This window comes from Equus asinus, chromosome 18 (assembly GCF_041296235.1).
Source record: "Equus asinus isolate D_3611 breed Donkey chromosome 18, EquAss-T2T_v2, whole genome shotgun sequence".
Classification (NCBI taxonomy): domain Eukaryota; kingdom Metazoa; phylum Chordata; class Mammalia; order Perissodactyla; family Equidae; genus Equus; species Equus asinus.
The window spans coordinates 36,887,250-36,904,334 of record NC_091807.1 but is presented as its reverse complement, the minus strand read 5'-3'; the positions used below and the strand labels follow the sequence as shown (position 1 = coordinate 36,904,334).

The 17,085-nt window shown below is 39.9% G+C and overlaps 1 protein-coding gene across 4 annotated transcripts in view; it reads left to right on the top strand.

The window, feature by feature from the left end:
• The window catches only part of DSCAM (DS cell adhesion molecule), a 687,554-nt gene that overhangs the window by 108,871 nt on the left and 561,598 nt on the right, over window positions 1–17,085 (top strand). For all 4 annotated transcript variants that reach the window (XR_011495418.1, XR_011495417.1, XM_014839281.3 and 1 more), the window contains exons 2-3: window positions 1,628–1,945; window positions 16,772–16,918. Coding sequence is in view for 2 of the 4 variants with exons in the window: in XM_014839281.3 (XP_014694767.2) it covers window positions 1,628–1,945; window positions 16,772–16,918 (465 nt within the window). In the remaining 2 variants the exon portion in view is untranslated. The remainder of the gene's footprint in view (window positions 1–1,627; window positions 1,946–16,771; window positions 16,919–17,085) is intronic.

Genomic DNA, 17,085 nt, shown 5'->3' with positions numbered 1-17,085 from the left:
AAGCCATGTTGCGGCAGACATTCCACATATAAAATAGAGGAAGATGGGCACAGATGTTAGCACAGGGCTAATCTTCCTCAAGAAAAAAGAAAAGAAAGAAAGTGGGCAAATGTTTCAAGTAAGATATCTAGAGGATGCTAAATTTTGTCAACACAGCTTCCTCAAGATTTGGCTTTATAGATAAAGGCAGCCACATAGTGAAATAAAGTCCTCATCAGAAGGACCAATTCTGGTTCTGCGACATCCTAGCTCCATCCTTGGTCAAGTGACAACCCTTCTGAGTCTCCACATCATCTTCTGCAAAGTGGAGCCTATACTCACCTGGCAGAGCTGTTGTTCCTGAGAGCAAATGAACTAACACTCAGGTCTCATAACATTGCCTGGGAGGGAATTGGTGCTCAATAGATGTTATTCTTGTCTCTGCCCAGTGAGGTTAATTCCAAGCATCCCGGGTTCCTTTTCTCTCTTGTGGATATATGACTGGGTGTGCATTTGTTAAAGAAAGTCATATATAAGCACAGAGGTCCTAGAAGGAGGTCTTCGTGGCATTTATAAATCTTTTGTTTAATTTCTGGGTTCTAGAAGTTGTTTCCTTTGTTTGTATAAATGACACTTCATAATTATTTGTTACTAAGTGCAATCTAGGCACTCAATCAATGAATTAAAAAACCAAATGTGTGAACAGGTTTGCAGACATTTTATTTGTAGTAATTAAAACAGAAACAGTTTAAATAAGTAAGATCAAGAAAATAGTTTAGAAACTCATATTATACAAAAGTGTACCCCTTACTATTTACTTGTGAAGTCTGTAGAGAAATATGATATTATGTATATGAAACAGTGTTAAGAGGATAAAACAGTCTCTAGCAATTGCATGGTTTATGTATGCACATTATAAGAATTATATAGGTAAGACGTGTAGGGAGATGGACCAGAAGATAAAATGTAAAATGCGACAGAGACTGTTACAGTCTGGTGGAACTGAATGATACTTTTGTCAAAGTGTTGCTATATATTTTCAATGAAAAAATGCATTTTTGATTGCACGCTATTTTCAGAAAACAAATTGTACTTTTAAAAGTACTTTACATATGATCTTCAAATTTAATTTTAAAAACCTGTGACTACTTTCATTCAAAAATAGCTCTCAGTGTACCTACCAACCTGAGCAATTTGGTCCTAGCAACTGGATCTAGTCATTCATTCATTTCTCTTCTCTTTACTGAGTGCCCTCTGAATGTTAGGTTCTGTGCTCTAGGTAATAGCATGAGAAATCAGGACCTCGTCCTCAGGGGCTTGTGTTCTAGCGGGGGAGACAGACAATAAATGATTACAAAATACATAATATAATTTCCAATAGTGGTCAGTAATATGGAGACAGAACCGAGCATGCGGTGCAGGGCTGAAGATCTAATCAAAGCTAAGATCCAGGATATAACTTAGTTTGTGTACAAAATATGAGATGAGGATGGTACCTTATTGGAAAAATAAGCCTCTCTGTCCATAGTAGGTTGACAAATTTTGAATTACTTAGTTTTAGTCGAGAATAACCTTCTGAGGCCAGGCTGATCAAAGGACAGATTTAGAAGGCGCATCTTACTGACCGGTTCTTGTGTTGTCTTTTCAGTTTTCAGTGAGGACCTTCACTCCAGCCTGTACTTTGTCAATGCATCTCTGCAAGAGGTAGTGTTTGCGAGCACCACGGGGACCCTGGTGCCCTGCCCCGCTGCGGGCATCCCTCCTGTGTCTCTCAGATGGTACCTAGCGACGGGCGAGGAGATCTACGATGTTCCCGGGATCCGCCACGTCCACCCCAACGGCACTCTCCAAATTTTCCCCTTCCCTCCTTCAAGCTTTAGTACCTTAATCCATGATAATACTTATTATTGCACAGCTGAAAATCCTTCAGGGAAAATTAGAAGTCAGGATGTCCACATCAAGGCTGGTGAGTACCATTCTTGGGCTTTATTCCCTCTGTGTCTATTTGGGGTGGTGGTGGGCATTGACGATTAAAAAAGGCCATCAGTTGAGCACCAATGAAAGCCTTGTCATCATTCATTCTGACACTGCTGACGGCTTCTTGAGATGTCAGAGCATCCCTTGATGAATTTCAGAGTGCCTTACATTGCTGGAACTAAAGCTTGAAATTAGTGATATCAAGTTGCTAAGGTCTAAATTCTATCGTAAACTTACTGTATTTTGAACAATTGATACTCTAACTCAAACTTTCAGTGTCTCAAACCCAGTGGGTTTGCTTCTTGCCCCACTCTTCCCACTTGCCTCACCATACCCAGTCCTGGAGGCAGACAGTGGAGGGAGTGGGGAAGAGAAAGGGAGAAAAGAAGACAAAGAATCTAACTGGAATAAAACCACAGCATCAAGGTGTAATATGACTGAAACAGAATCAGTCTGATATTCTTGAATTCCTTGTGAAATTAAAAAAAAAAAGAGCTATTGTAACATGTTTGACTATGTCACATGTTGCAGGAATGGTGTCAATGAATAAATCCTGAATTGGTTATGTTGCTTTTAAGAACATACTGCATGTTTTTTTAAATTGCATTGCTACAAGTCAAACCAGGAATACAGTCTGAGATCCACAGACATCAAAAGTTATATGAACAGGACATATTGGGCCATTCTATAGATTTAACAAAGCCCTGAAAAACAAACTCACAGCTAGACTCCAGTTAGCAAATAGTGTTTTAATTTTTTTTTTAAGCCTGTTGTTTCAAATACTACAGTAGACTGACACAATATAATGGCAGGGCAGAGATTGCAACTTTGATTGTTATCTTAGGCAGCAGGTGGCTGGGGGAATTTTGTAGTAATTTCTTCCACAAGTGAGGAGGTGCTACTTGAAGACATCACAACATGAGCAAAATATGAAATGTTTCTGAACTCCCGCATATAATCTTTGATGTAAGCGATCAAACATTAGACTATGACTCATTCTGCTAGCTAGTCATTTTCCCAACTGTATTTTGATCTTCCTGACGTGCTCATGAATTCCAAGACTTGCACAAAAATGCACTTAAGAATGGAAGAAAAGGATACTGGCTTTAATCAAGAGATAGGAAAAATTGATGCCCAAATAATTAAAATAAAGCAAATGAAATTTGTATAGAGACTTCTAAACTTGACAAACAGGGAGATATAATGAATGCTTTTACTTGGCAGGCTGAACATTTTAATGATGTGTTATAAAAACATATTTGTAATCTACAAAGTGCCACTTATAGAGAAACCTGGAACTTCAAAAAGCTGTGCTTGTATGTGTTAATGATATTTGTGTCTCGGGTTTCCCATCAGATAAAGGAATTAAATGCTTATTCATGTTTTATCTGCTATTTTCTAAATTTGTCATGGAATTGATTGTTTTTGCATGACACTGAAATTTTTAGAGGGATAGAAATTGTATCCTCTTTTCTGGCAGCTAGCCCCTCTCCCACGTAGTTTGTTATTGCTGTTTATGTGCTGGTATTGTTGACATCTGAAGTCCAACCAAATATGAGTCCAGCACACTCATGATTACTGTGCCAGTTTGAACTTACAAGATGGACAGTCGTGTCGTCCAAATGAAATTTCTTTTCTCATTTAATTTTACTTCTTATTATGAACACATTGTGATTTTAATAATCTTTTAGATTATTTATCAGATGCTTCAAAATCTGGTTTACTATTTTTATGCAGATGGTAGTATGGAACTGGATGGCTGCTTAGAAGGGCAGGCAAGGGACGTTTATGTCCCCCAATGCTGGCTGTAGTGCAGGTTTGAGTAGAATGAGCACTGACTCATGGGGTGTCCTTCTGTGTATCAGGTCATCCTAAACGTCAAAATGTCCCTCTAGATTGGTGTTGGGATTTTCCTGTAATAATCCATTAGGGAAAATGACTTTCTCATCTCTCCTTTGGCAGTACAGGGAATTCTTATTCTTAACAGTTTTCAGCAACTTTGACCTAGGTCTGGCTGTCAACAAAAGAAGGATGGTTCACCTATCCTGTCTCATTAATCAGCAATTCTAGCTCTTCTCTCACATAAGATGCTTCATTTCCCTTTCTGTTCTGAGGACTGGAATGCAGATGGACCACTTGAAATAGTTCTGCCCCTTGCCCATTGCTGTATTTACTGGTTAGCAAACAGTAATCAGCTATATGACCTTGGGCAAGTAAAAAAAAAAAAAATCTAGTCATTGTTTCCTCCTTAGTAAACTGTGGTTAATGACATTTGGGACTTCTGCTTATAGCCAAGATGGAGTAGCAGAGACCAAATTTGCTATATTATCTGAAACAATAACGAACAGACAAAATACATAAAGCAATAGTTTTCAAGACTGGCCATCAGGTAATGAAGGAAAGTGATCCTTGAGAAACTGGAAGAAACAGCTGAGCCCTGTGATTGCCCCAATTTACTGTCTTAAGTTTCCAGATGGAGGGCACAACCTGTACATGAAGTGTTATAGCAGCTTTATTCATAATTGCCAAAAATTGGAAGCAACAAAGATGCTCTTCAGTATGTGAACGGATAATGACAATTCTCTCTCCTTGACTAAAAGTTAGACTCTTCTGAGTCCTCTTCTTGACTAGTCCTTGACCTTGACCTTCTGTGTCTGTCCTCCTCGAGCCCAGTTTTAGTGAGACTCAGGCTAAGTTATCCCCCACCTCTGGAATCTGATCAAGTTCCTCATCTTACCTTAGATATATAAGTCTTTGGCTTGCCTTTGGCAAGAATCTCCCTAGTCTTGATATCTCCTCTTAGTAATTTCCCATCCACTGACCCCCTCACTCTGTCCATTGTCAATAAATCTGCACTTGTCCTTGGCATAGTCATAGTTGAGAAAAATTCCTCTCCCGTATTGAAATAGTCATGACCCCTATTGCAATAGTCTTGAGTGAATTCTTCCTTTACTTTTCAACAAGCATCAGAATAATTTTTCTTTAACAATAAACAAACTGGTATATCCATACAATGGAATATTATTTAGTGATAGAAAGAAATGAGCTATCAAACGATGAGAAGACATAGAGGAATCTTGAATTCATATTATTACATGACGTAGCCAATCTGAAAAGGCTACATACTATATGATTCCAACTCTATGGCATTCTGGAGAAGGCAAAACTATAGAGGCAGTAAAAAGATTATTTGTTGCCAGGGGTTAATGGGGAGGGAAGGAGGATGAATAAGTGGGTTATGGAACATTTTTAGGGCAGTGAAACTATTCTGTGTTATACCTTAATGGTTGATGCATGACATTATTCATAGAACTGTACAACACATAATCAACCTTAATGTAAACTATGGGCTTTAGTTAACAATAATGTATAACTATTGGTTCATCAATTATAACAAATGTTTCACACTAATGCAAGATGCTAATAATGAGAGAAACCATAGGGGGCGGGGAGAGGGAGCATATGGGAACTCTCTGTACTTGCTGTGAAATTTTTAAGTAAACCTAAAACTGCTCTGAAAAATAAAATCTATTCCAAAAAACCCAAAAATATTTCAAGTAGCTTAATATACAAATAGGATCCCCAGAGGAATGGATGGTGAAATCAAAAAAGGAGTTCAAGAAATACTGGCCAAAATTTTTCAAATTTGATGCAAACTATAAACCCACAGATCCAAGGAGCTCAACACACCACAAGCATAAGACACATGAATAAAAAAACACCAAGGTACATCATAATCAAATTGCTCAGGACCAAGGATAAAGAAAAAATTTTAAAACAGTCAATGAAAAAAGACACATTACACACAGAGGAACAAACACAGGGATGACAGCATATTTCTCATCAAAACCAATGTGAGAAAACAGTGATGCAGCATCTTTAAAGTACTGAAAGAAAAGTAGTCTGTAAATCTAGAAATCTATGTCCAGTGGAAGTATCTGTCAAAACTAAATGTGAAATAAAGGCTTTTTTGGCACACAAAAGCTGAAAGAATTCATCAGCAGCTGACTCTCGCCCTACTAGTGATCTTAAAGAAAGTCCTGTAATCAGAAGAAAAATGACACCTGATGGAATCCTGGATCTACTCCAAGGAAAGAAAAATAACAAAAATGATTACATAGGTAAATAAATTATATTTTTTTGTTATTTGAAATTCTTTAAAAGATAGTTGACTGTTTAAACACAATAACAAGGTCTTGTGGGGATCGTAACATAAGTATAAGTAAAATATATGACAACAATAGCATTAAGGACTGGAGTAAAGATGTGGAAGAATAATATTGTAAGGTTCTTTTATTATACGTGAGGTTGTATAATGTATACTATAATATACAGGTATATAGATATCTATTATAAAACCTAAAGCAACCACTAAAATAACAAAACGGAGAGTTACGGCTAATAAGCCAACAAAGGAGAAAAAAATGGAATCATTAAAAAAAATACTCAATCCAAAACAGAGAAGAAAAGAACAGGAAAAAGGAAACAAAGAACAGATGGTAAAAATAGAAATCACATAACAAGATGATAGACTTAAACTAACCATACCAATACTCGCATTAAATGTAAATGCTCCAGTCGTCTGAATTAAAGGGCAGAGATTACCAGATTAGATTCAAACACTGCTTAAAAGAAATGCACTTTAAATATAAAGATGCAAATATGTTAAAAGTAAAAGGATGGGAAAAGATATACTATGCTCATCAAATCAAACAAATCTAATCAAAAGAAAATATCAGAATAAAGCTGAAGTCACTACATTAATATCAAATGAAGTGTATTTCTGAGCAAAGAATATTACCAGAGCTAAAGAAGTTCATTTCCTAATATAAAAGAGGTCAATTAATTAGGAGGATATGACTATTCTAAATATTTATGCACCTTAGAACTTCAAAATACATGAAGTATTTCTTCAACATGAACTTCCAGGAGAAAGAGACAAATCAAAATTTATAGCTGGAGATTTCAATACCCCTCTCTTAATAGCTGGCAGAAGTAGACAAAATCAGCAAGGATAAAGAATACTTGAATGACACTATGAATCAACTTGACCCAACTGACATTTAAATAAAGAACATTCATCCCAAAATAGCACAACACACATTCTCTTCAAGGAACCACGGAAATTTACTAATATAGACCACATTATGGGCAATGAAGCAAGTCTCAGATGATTTTTTAAAAAAAAATTGTCATATCAAGTACGTTCTTTGACTACAATGGAATTAAATTAGAAACCACTGACATTAAGATCTCTGGGAAATCCCCATATGTTTGGGTACTAAATAAACCACTTCTAAATGATCTGTGTAAAAGAAAAACTAGAAGGTATTTTGAACTGAATAAAAATGAAAGCATAATATTTAAGAATTTTGGGGATGCCACTAAAACAATACTTAGGGGGGAAATTTATGGCTCTAAAAACCTACATTAGAAATGAAAAACAGTCACAAATAGTGATCTCAGCTTCCATCCTAAAACTAGAAAAGAAGAGCGAATTAGAACCAATATAAGCAGAAAGGAAATAATAAAGATCAGAGTGAAAATCAATAAATTGTAAAACAGGAAATCTATGAAGCCAAAGACAAATTACCCATGTCAAGAATGAGGAAGGTTACATCAGTATATATTCAACAGATACTAAAATGATAATAAGAGAATATTGAGAATAAGTGTATGCCAATAAATTCAACAACTTAGATGAAATGAGAAATTCCTTGAAAGATGTTAAATACCAAAACTCATTCAAGAAGAAATAAACTGAACAGTTCCTTTTTTTTTTTTTAAAGTTGGCCCTGAGCTGACATCTGTTGCCAATCTTTCCTTTTTCCTTTTTCCTTCTTCTTCTTCTCCCCGAAGCTCCCCAGTATATAGTTGTATATTCTAGCTGTAGTCCTTCTATTTCCTCTATGTGGGATGCCACCCCAGCATGGCTTGATGAGTGGTGCTAGGTCTGTGCCCAGGATCTGAACCAGTGACACCCTGGACCACCAAAGCAGAGCACGTGAACTTAACTACTCAGCCATGCAGCCAGCCCCTGAACAGTTCTATATCTATTAAAGTATTTGAATTTGAATTTCCTACAATGAAATTCCATGTTCAAATGGCTTCACTATGGAATTTCACCAAACATTTAAAGAAGAAATAATAAAAATTCTGCACAAATTCTTCCATGAAACTGAAGAGGAGAGAATACTCAAATCATTTTATGAGCCCAGTATTACTGTGATACTTACACAAAGCAAAGACATCACAAGATAAAAACTACCGACACATATTCCTCATGAATATAGATGTAAAAATTCTGAACAAAATTTTAGCAAATTGAATCCAACAACATATAAAAAGAATAACACATCATGACCATGTTGGGCTTATCTCCAGAATGCAAAGTTGGTTTCACATTTGAAAATTAATTGAGGTAATTCACCACATTAACATATCAAAAATAAAAGCCATGTGATCATTTCAATAGATACAGAAAAGCACTGACAAAATACAACATCCACTTATGATAAAGACTGTCAGAAAACTAGGAGTAAAAAGGAACTTCCTTAGCCTGCTAAAATGCAAATACGAAAATCCTGCTATAGCTCCCATCATACTTGATGGGGAAAGAGTAAGTGTTTTTCTGCAAAGATGAAGAAAAAGAACAAGGATGTGTGTTCTCACCGCTTCTATTCAATATTATACTGGAGTTTGTAGCCAGTGCAACATGGCAAGAAAAATAAATAAAAGGAATTCTGATTGCAAAGAAAGAAGGTCGCCAGTCTTTATTTTTACATAACTGTTATCAATGCAGAAAACCTGATAGAATCTACCAACAAAGCTACTGGAACTAATAAGTGAAGCTATTTAAATGACAGTGTACAAATTCAGTACACACATACATATAAATTGTAGCTATAAATTTAAAAAAAAATGCTATTTATAGGGCCTGGCCTGGTAGCATAGTGGTTAAGTTCGTGTACTTCCCTTTGGCGGCCTAAGGTTTCGCAGTTGCGGATCCCAGGCGCAGACCTACATACCACTCATCAGCCATGCTGTGGTGGTGTCCCACATACAAAATAGAGGAAGATTTGCACAAATCTTTAGCTCAGGGCCAATCTTCCTCACACACACAAAAATAGTATTTATAATGGTATCAAAAACAAGAAATACTCGAGGGTAAATCTGATCCAAAATGTGAAAGACCTATACATTGAAAATTGCAAAACATTGCTAAGAGGAATTAAAGATGTAAATAAAAGGAGAAAAATAGTTTTTTTTCATGGCTTGGAGGATTCAGTATTGTTAAGATGTCTGTTCTGCCCAAAATGATCTATAGATTCAATACAATCCCAATGAAAACCCCAGTAACCTTTTTTTATTAACAAATAAAAATTGATGAGTTGATTCTAAAATTTATATGTAAATACAAAGGACCTAGAATACCCAAAAGAACCCTGAAAAATAAACAATAATTTAAGAGGGCTAATGCTATTTTAAGACTTATTTAAAGATGAATATTATAAGTATAAGTAATAGAACAGAACAGAATCCAGAAATTGACCCACATGTATATAGATAACTGAAATTTGACAAAGGTGCAAAGAGAATTCAGTGAAAAATGGATAGTCATTTTAACGAATGATGCTGGAAAAATTTTATATCCAAATGCAAACAAATAAGCTTCAATCTATACTTTGTGCTGTATATAAAAATTAACTCAAAATGGATCATAGATCTAAATATAAACTTTTTTTGAAGAAAAATGGGAGAAAATCTTTGCAATCTTGGGTTATGCAAAGATTTCTTAGGTATGACACCAAAAGCACAATCCATAAAAAGAACAAATTGTTATTTTGGATTTTATAAAATTAAAAGCCTCTGCTCCTTTAAAGACACTGTTGGGAGAGTAAAAAGGTAGGCAACCACCTGGGAGAGAATACATCCGAGATATATATCTATTAAAGGGCTTTTATTCAGAAATGTGATGAAATCTAAAAACTCAATTGTAAGAAAACAATCATACTATAATAAATGGGTGAAAGATTTGGAGAGATACTGCAACAAAGAAGATATGTAGTGGCTAGTAAGTAGTGGAAAGATACTCAACATCATTAGCCTTCAAGGAAATGCAAATTAAAACCACAATGAGATAGATATATCCACAAGTTTGAAATTAAAAACAGTGATGAGAAGTGTTGCTGAGAATATGCAGCATCTGGGACTGTCATACACTTCTGGTGGGAATGTAAAATGGTACAGCCTCATTGGAGAACAGTTTGGCAGTCTCTTAAAAAGATAAATATACACCTCCCATATATTCCAGGCATTCTGTTCTTAGGTATTTGCTCAAAATACATGTCCACACAAAGACTTTTACATGAATGTTCATAGCAGCTTTGTTTGGAATAGCCAAAATTAGGTCAAAGCCCATCATTAGATGAATGAGTAAACAAATGGTGGTTTATTCATACAATTGAATGAAAAGGAATGGGCTATTGGTAAGCACAGTAGCAGAGAGGAATCTCAAAATAATTACACTGGGTGAAAGAAGCCATGTGAAAATGTATGTACTATATGATTTCGTTTATTTAAACTTCTAAAACATGCAAATTAATCCTTAATGATGGAAAGCACATCAGCAGTTGACTGGGAAGGGGTAGGAAGGAGGGAATACAAAGGAGGACAAATAATCTGTTTGGATGCTGCCTCATTTATTATCTTAATTGTGGTGGTGGCTTTATGAGTGTGTACATACATCACAACTAATCAATAAACATGTAGTTTATTGTATGCCAATTATATCTTGATAAAGTTGTTTTAAGAAAAAGCAAGTGATAACACTTGGCTGACCTGTTTTCTTAAGAAAGTTGTCTTAATGTTCATATAATAATGGTAGCTAAGAATAGTTGCATATATGGCAGACATCTCTACCTCTCCACCCAGCCCACGATAACCCCCTAACTGTCTTGCCTCCACATCACACAAAATGGTCTTGAACCCCTGGACACAGGTGATTGTACTGAGGGAGAGCAGTTAACCAAGCTGGTTATCAGTTCCCCTACCCTCTGAATTTGACATTGAAATCTTGAGAGAGAGTCCATCTCTCCTCAGGATGCTTGGGAACTATGGGCCAGGCACCTTCTATCCTCTATGTGGGCCAGAAAAACAGAAGAAGCCTGTCTGCGGGAAAAGAGAAGGATGAAGCCAGAATCAAAGAGGGACAGGCTGCGATGCCCTTCCTAGGGCTCAATTGCAGGTTCCAGAGCTCCTGATGTGTTCAGAGGATGCTTCCTATCTCAGCCAAGGGTAGCTCAAGTAGGCTCCTCTGGCCAGCGATCAGAGAGACTCAACGAATATGATGATTATGTGCTGGACATTGTGCCAAGTACTTTAAAGTCATTCTCTATTTCAATCTGCACAAGAACCCTGTGAGGTAGATGTTATTTCCATTTTCAGATGAAGGAAATAGAAGCCTCTGTGAGCCTGTTGTTGGCTGCCCATAGCCAACTGGGAGCTGGTTTAGCTAAAAGGCGCTGGGCCAGTGCCTCAGAGTCTCTGGAGCACTCGGTGCTCATTTTCACCTTTCGTCTTCTCCCTCTTTCCTCTCTGCCTTCTAAGTCCCTCCTGCCCTTCTGGACCAGCTCAAGTGCCTCCTTCCCCCCAGCTCCTCACAGGGACCTCATGCCACCCTTCCTTAGATTCCTCTCTCCTCTGCCACTCTGTCCCGCGAGCCTCAGTCTTTCACTCTTTCCTTCTAGCTCTTCTGCCATGTGAATTTTCTCTCTTTCTGCAGCTCATCATTCCATAAATGTGAGGATCTCCATAGTCCCCGAGACAGTGCTTCACCTGAGAGTGTACTCAACATGTACTGAATATTTAGGGCATCTCACAAGTATTTAGGTAATCAGCCACAAAATAAAATAGAGCAAAAAAACCAATTTCTCTGAAAGTGATGTTCCTCGAGATCACACTGTACCTCAGATCACCATCTCCCAACCAGGAAAGACAACAGGCGTGAACCCAGATCCCTGCCCCAAGTCCTCTGGTGTTCCACAGAAATCCACCACATGGGCATCTCTTTCTGTTTTATCACTTAGGAATCAAGGGGGTTAGGAACAATCCGAATCTGACCCCTCAGGAGAGGGAGGGCCACTGAGGCATGCCTTCCCTGGCAGTACCCAATGCTCCAGACTCTCCTCACTCACCTGCATCCCGTCCTCCCCCATCCTCTGGTTGCTGCATAGACAGAATTCGGATCAGGACTGACTTCACGGGATGGGACCCGTGCAGTCCCACGGGGCCCGGTGCTGAGAAGGGCCTTGTGCTCAGGCTTAACTCTCTCCTGTTGCCATCTTGAAATATTAAGGCTTTATCTCCCCATTTGTGTTTCATAAGTGGCATGCGGTACGACAGCGGAACATGCTCCAGGGACCTACAGTTTCAGCTCTTGCAGGGTCCTGCCTCATGCCAGCTCCCCGGGAAGGGTTCTGAACCGCCCTCTCCCCAGTCTTCGAGTGCCCAGAGCCCCACTTAGCCTCCACCTCCCTAACCGCACCCAATGACCACTCCTGTCCTGCTAATCCTTGGTGCTCTGGCCTTGCCTGGCCCCCGCCTCCACCCCTGTCCAGCAACCACCGCCACCCTCCATCCTGGTGGGGGCCTGGGTGGCGTGTGGGTAGGAACAGGTGCACGCACGCTGAAGTGGGGCACAGTGGAAACCATTCATGCCCCAAGCTAGCGGCACCACAGCTCATTTAGACAGCAACTTGCTGGGGGCAAGCCTCATGTCCTTCCATCCAGAGTCTAAGAGCATCCACACATGGAGGTTGCGATTCCTTAGCGGTTGCCTGTCCATTGGGGGTTGGGACAATGGGCATGTGGAAGGGTAGATTGCCTCTCTCATCCCTGGCCAGGGCATAGCGCATCAGCCTAGAGACTGGCAGGAAGGGGCCCTGCAGCTGGCGGGCTGTTTGCGCCGAGTGGAGTGTGGTCCAGGGAGCCTGTGAGGCTCTGTGCTTGCTCGGCGATGATCCCTGCACTCCAGGGAGTGTGACATGAAGTAGCAAATAAAAAACACCATGACAGATTGAGAGAAAGACCATAGAAGAAAGGAAAAGTCTTATATTTTAGCGTCTTTAGTGGCCCTTTCCCCCTCCATTTTAAATAAAGGGCCCTGGATTTTCAATTTGCCCTGGGCCCCACCAATTATGTGGTTGGCCTGATTTGGTTAAATTAATTTCCATAGTCAAATGTGAAATGAGGCCATTCCTTGGTTACTGATATTTACGTTTTAAAGGATTTTTCCATTCAAAAGGATGAAGTCTGACAGAGAGGGATGGGTACTACCACTGCCCATCAGCTGTGTCATCCCTTACTCACCACATAGGCTGATTTTTCCCCAAAGTCCCATCACTGTAGATTCTCGCTCCTGATCCCCTTACCACGTTAGCTCTTACAGAAAGATTTCAAAGCTTGTAGATTTGACTAAGGAGAACTACAATGGCTATAGTGGACACTGTGGGCAGCCCTTGAGTCAGAACCCCCAGCATCTATGCTGGTTGCTAAGAACTTGGATCTGCAGCCTTCCAAGGATCGCTTGTGCCCAGGAGCAGCTTCACACAGACAGAGAGCGGAAGTGCCTGGGAATGCCAGGCTCCTGGGACCAGCCCCCACCAGAGAGAAACTGCTCTCAGATGACAAAGTCCCAGCTCCTGGGCATAGAGTGGGAGGAGCTCCCCTCAGGATCAGGCTGAAGCTGGGACTCCCCTGATATCACACCCTGGCTTGGCTGCTTTGTCTCCCCTGCCCTCCTTCCCTCAGCCTTAGCAATCAAGTCCTTAATCAATCAATTGGACCCAACCCCTTATCTCAGGGTCTGCTTCTGGGGAAACCCCAACGTAGGACACAAAGCACGATCTTAGGTAAGGCTGTCTTATAATGCAAATGCCAATCACATTTAAAACGAGGATTAGTCTTTTCCTGTATCTTAGATTTCTAGCCCAGTCTGTGTGACAATGATTAGTAGTAGTTGGATACAGATTGAAGACCAAATCTACACAAGCCTTTTGGGAGGCTTACAATGACCCTGGGAGACATATATTGTGCCGTGAGAGGTATAAACCAGTAGATAGCAGTGTTGGCTTCTGAAGTTGTGGGTCCCTCAGGAATAAACATTTCTCCATTAATGAGATAGAGATCTCTAATGAAAACCCAAGTTGCTTTTTTAAACAATAGATAGTGGCTATAAATTCAAATGTAGATACATGTCTTTTCTACAATAGGATTAGAAGTACTCTCAAAAGGGAAGCTCTGTGTTTCCATTTATTCATTATCCAAATATTTATTGACCACCTACTATGTGCCAAGCATAGTTAGAAATCCTAAAATAAATTTTTAAAGACTTGGTGCGTGGTCTGTGTTTGTGGAGTGAATGATAAATTGAAGGGGTGGAGAATTTCCGTCCACATCGCATTTTCTCTGAGCTCAGTAGGGTTCAGTGCATCGTAGTTGTATCACTGCTTCAAGAAGATCTGGGCTCCATGGGGCTGGCTTGGGAGATAGGGAGGAGAAAAAGTCACAGAGATTTTAACCTGTGACTGCTGCCATGGTCCTGGTGCTGGTGAGGCCAGTGGGCAGCTGAAGGGGAGAGGACACTTCTTGGCATGTGTATAGGTGCCCGGGACTGAGGGGTTCCTGGATGCCAGACTTTGGGTGCTAACAGGGGAAGTCCCAGTTGGTCACCCTATATTTGTGGTTCCCGTCACAAGGCCTAGTGCTTGACTGCATGTCCTGTGGGAAGGTACTTCCTCTGTCCCCATATGGGCGTTTTCTCTCATCCCTGCTCTTTTCTGACTGAGACGTGGGACTAGCCTCCCTTCTCTTGATTTCTATTAAAAGTTCCCTCACCTGAGCCATTTGTTTACTGAAGGTTTGGGGAGATGGAGTGATTTTATAGTTCAGACACAAACATCACACAGACACAAACTTAAATTGGACTCATACACCTGCTCAGGTGACCTGGACCCTGCAATAATGGGCTCTCTCTTCAGCCTTTGCCGTGCTGTCCAGTGCCCCCTTCTCATCTATTCTCTACCCTTTTCCTCTTGTCTGTCTTCTACTCTCCACCATGCCCAAATTCTCATTCGTTAATGCTTTTGATTGGTTTACTTGTCTCTGTTGCCTCTCTCCAACCTGTGATCATAGACCTCCACTCTCCCCAAAGGGGTTATTTATTGAGGTGCTTGCCTGTGCAAAGTCAGTTCCTGCCACTGTGTGTAATGACGATGTTTCTGAGCTCAGGCTCTTGGGCACCCTGACTGCCCGCCTAGTGGGCCTCCCACAGGAGGCGTGGAATGGCCACCCGGAACAGCACATCAGCCAGGATGTGCACATGGAGTGCAGGGATGAGATCTTCTTTAAAAAGATTCCCAAACTTCTGCAAATCTCTCTGGTTTGAGATAGGCATGAAAAAGTTCTCCCAGTTGGGAAGATATTAAATACTAAAGTTAAAAATGGGGACTGTGGAATAATACTCTTATTAACGGCATACTCTAAAACTGAAATACTCAGCCTCTCACAGAGCTAGCACCAATCTCAAAAATACTTCTTCTTCAGCATTATTTACCTCTGCCTTTTAGATTTTCCTTTAGAAATTCACTCCTATCTTTGCTGGTATGTTAATTTCTTTTGAAATTCATTTTATGGCCAGTTTTCTTGACACATATTTGTCCAATAAATGACTAAAACTTGAAGAGAGTTGATTAGGTAGTAGAATAATTTGTCTCTATGGGTATCTTAGAAAATCACAGATTTGTAGAATTCAGACCTTGGATATCTTCCTGTCTCAGTGTTCTCATTTTAAATGTGAGGAAAATGAAGCTCTGGAGAAGTAAGGCTTGCACCCATATTTATAGAGCTGGAAGGGGGCAGAACTTGAATCAGACGCACCGATGTCTCCTTATCCAGCAGACAGAGGTCTTCCGCCCATCAAGGGATGGCATAAATCTAACTCTGGGTGTTGGGGCCTGTAACCTCACCCAACCTGATCCTGAGTGCTTTGTCTACATTAACTGACTGAGCGATCACAATTGCCCTATGTGGTAGATAGGATCATCAAAATCCCCACTACACAGATGGCGCCAGAACTTGCTCACTGCGTAAATGGTAGGGCTGGCATTAGCACCTAGGCAGTGGGGTTTGCAGAATGGGCACGTAACCCCAGCACCACCCTGCCTCTAGCCCGGACGTCTAGTTCATGGAAGTCCCCTGCGAGTGCTTTCTGGGCTGCTCCTCTTGCTGGGGGTGGTTGGGCAGGCTCCTTAATCAGCATCCTTCCCTAAGAGATGGGAAGCAGAATATTTGCTCCCAAAACTGCTTTGCAACTGTCGTTGAAAAAAATTTACTCATAAAGAGTTATGTTATTGTCAGATCGTTTTCAAGGATTCCCAGGAGAAGTTGCCTTTCTTGAATTTTTTAATTCTTTTTCTTTATAGTCAGAGAATTCTTCCTTAGTCCTCAGAGAACACGGAGAGCATCATCATAACTTTCCCATCATGACTTCTTTTAAGAAGCTACTTCTCAATTCAAGGTGCATTCAGATGAACTGGTTTTAGATGTTCTCTTTAGTACTTTAGCATATAGTGTAGTTTATTGTTAATGGATGGAAATTTAAGACATAAAATGTAGGTTTCTTTGGATCTTTTTCCGATAAACCTATCTGATGCAATTATTATATGTAAGATACAATGTATATATTCAAATGAGATGCTCTGAGAATGAACCGTTGACTACGTGTGTCACTGAGGGTCCTCTTCTTGCCTTCCAGTTTTACGGGAGCCCTATACAGTCCGTGTGGAGGACCAGAAAACCATGAGAGGCAATGTCGCGGTCTTCAAGTGCATTATCCCCTCCTCGGTGGAGGCGTACATCACTGTCATCTCATGGGAGAAAGACACTGTTTCACTCATCTCAGGTAGGCTTTGCGCTCCCAGGGCGCAGGGTGCTGGGCTCACCTTCTCCCAGGTTGCTTCAGGTATCGAATCGGGTCTCCATCTATGCGTTCATCATAATCAAGAATTAATATACTTAAGATTGATGCTATTTTATGATTGCATGATATCAGTGTTTTATATTGCTTTA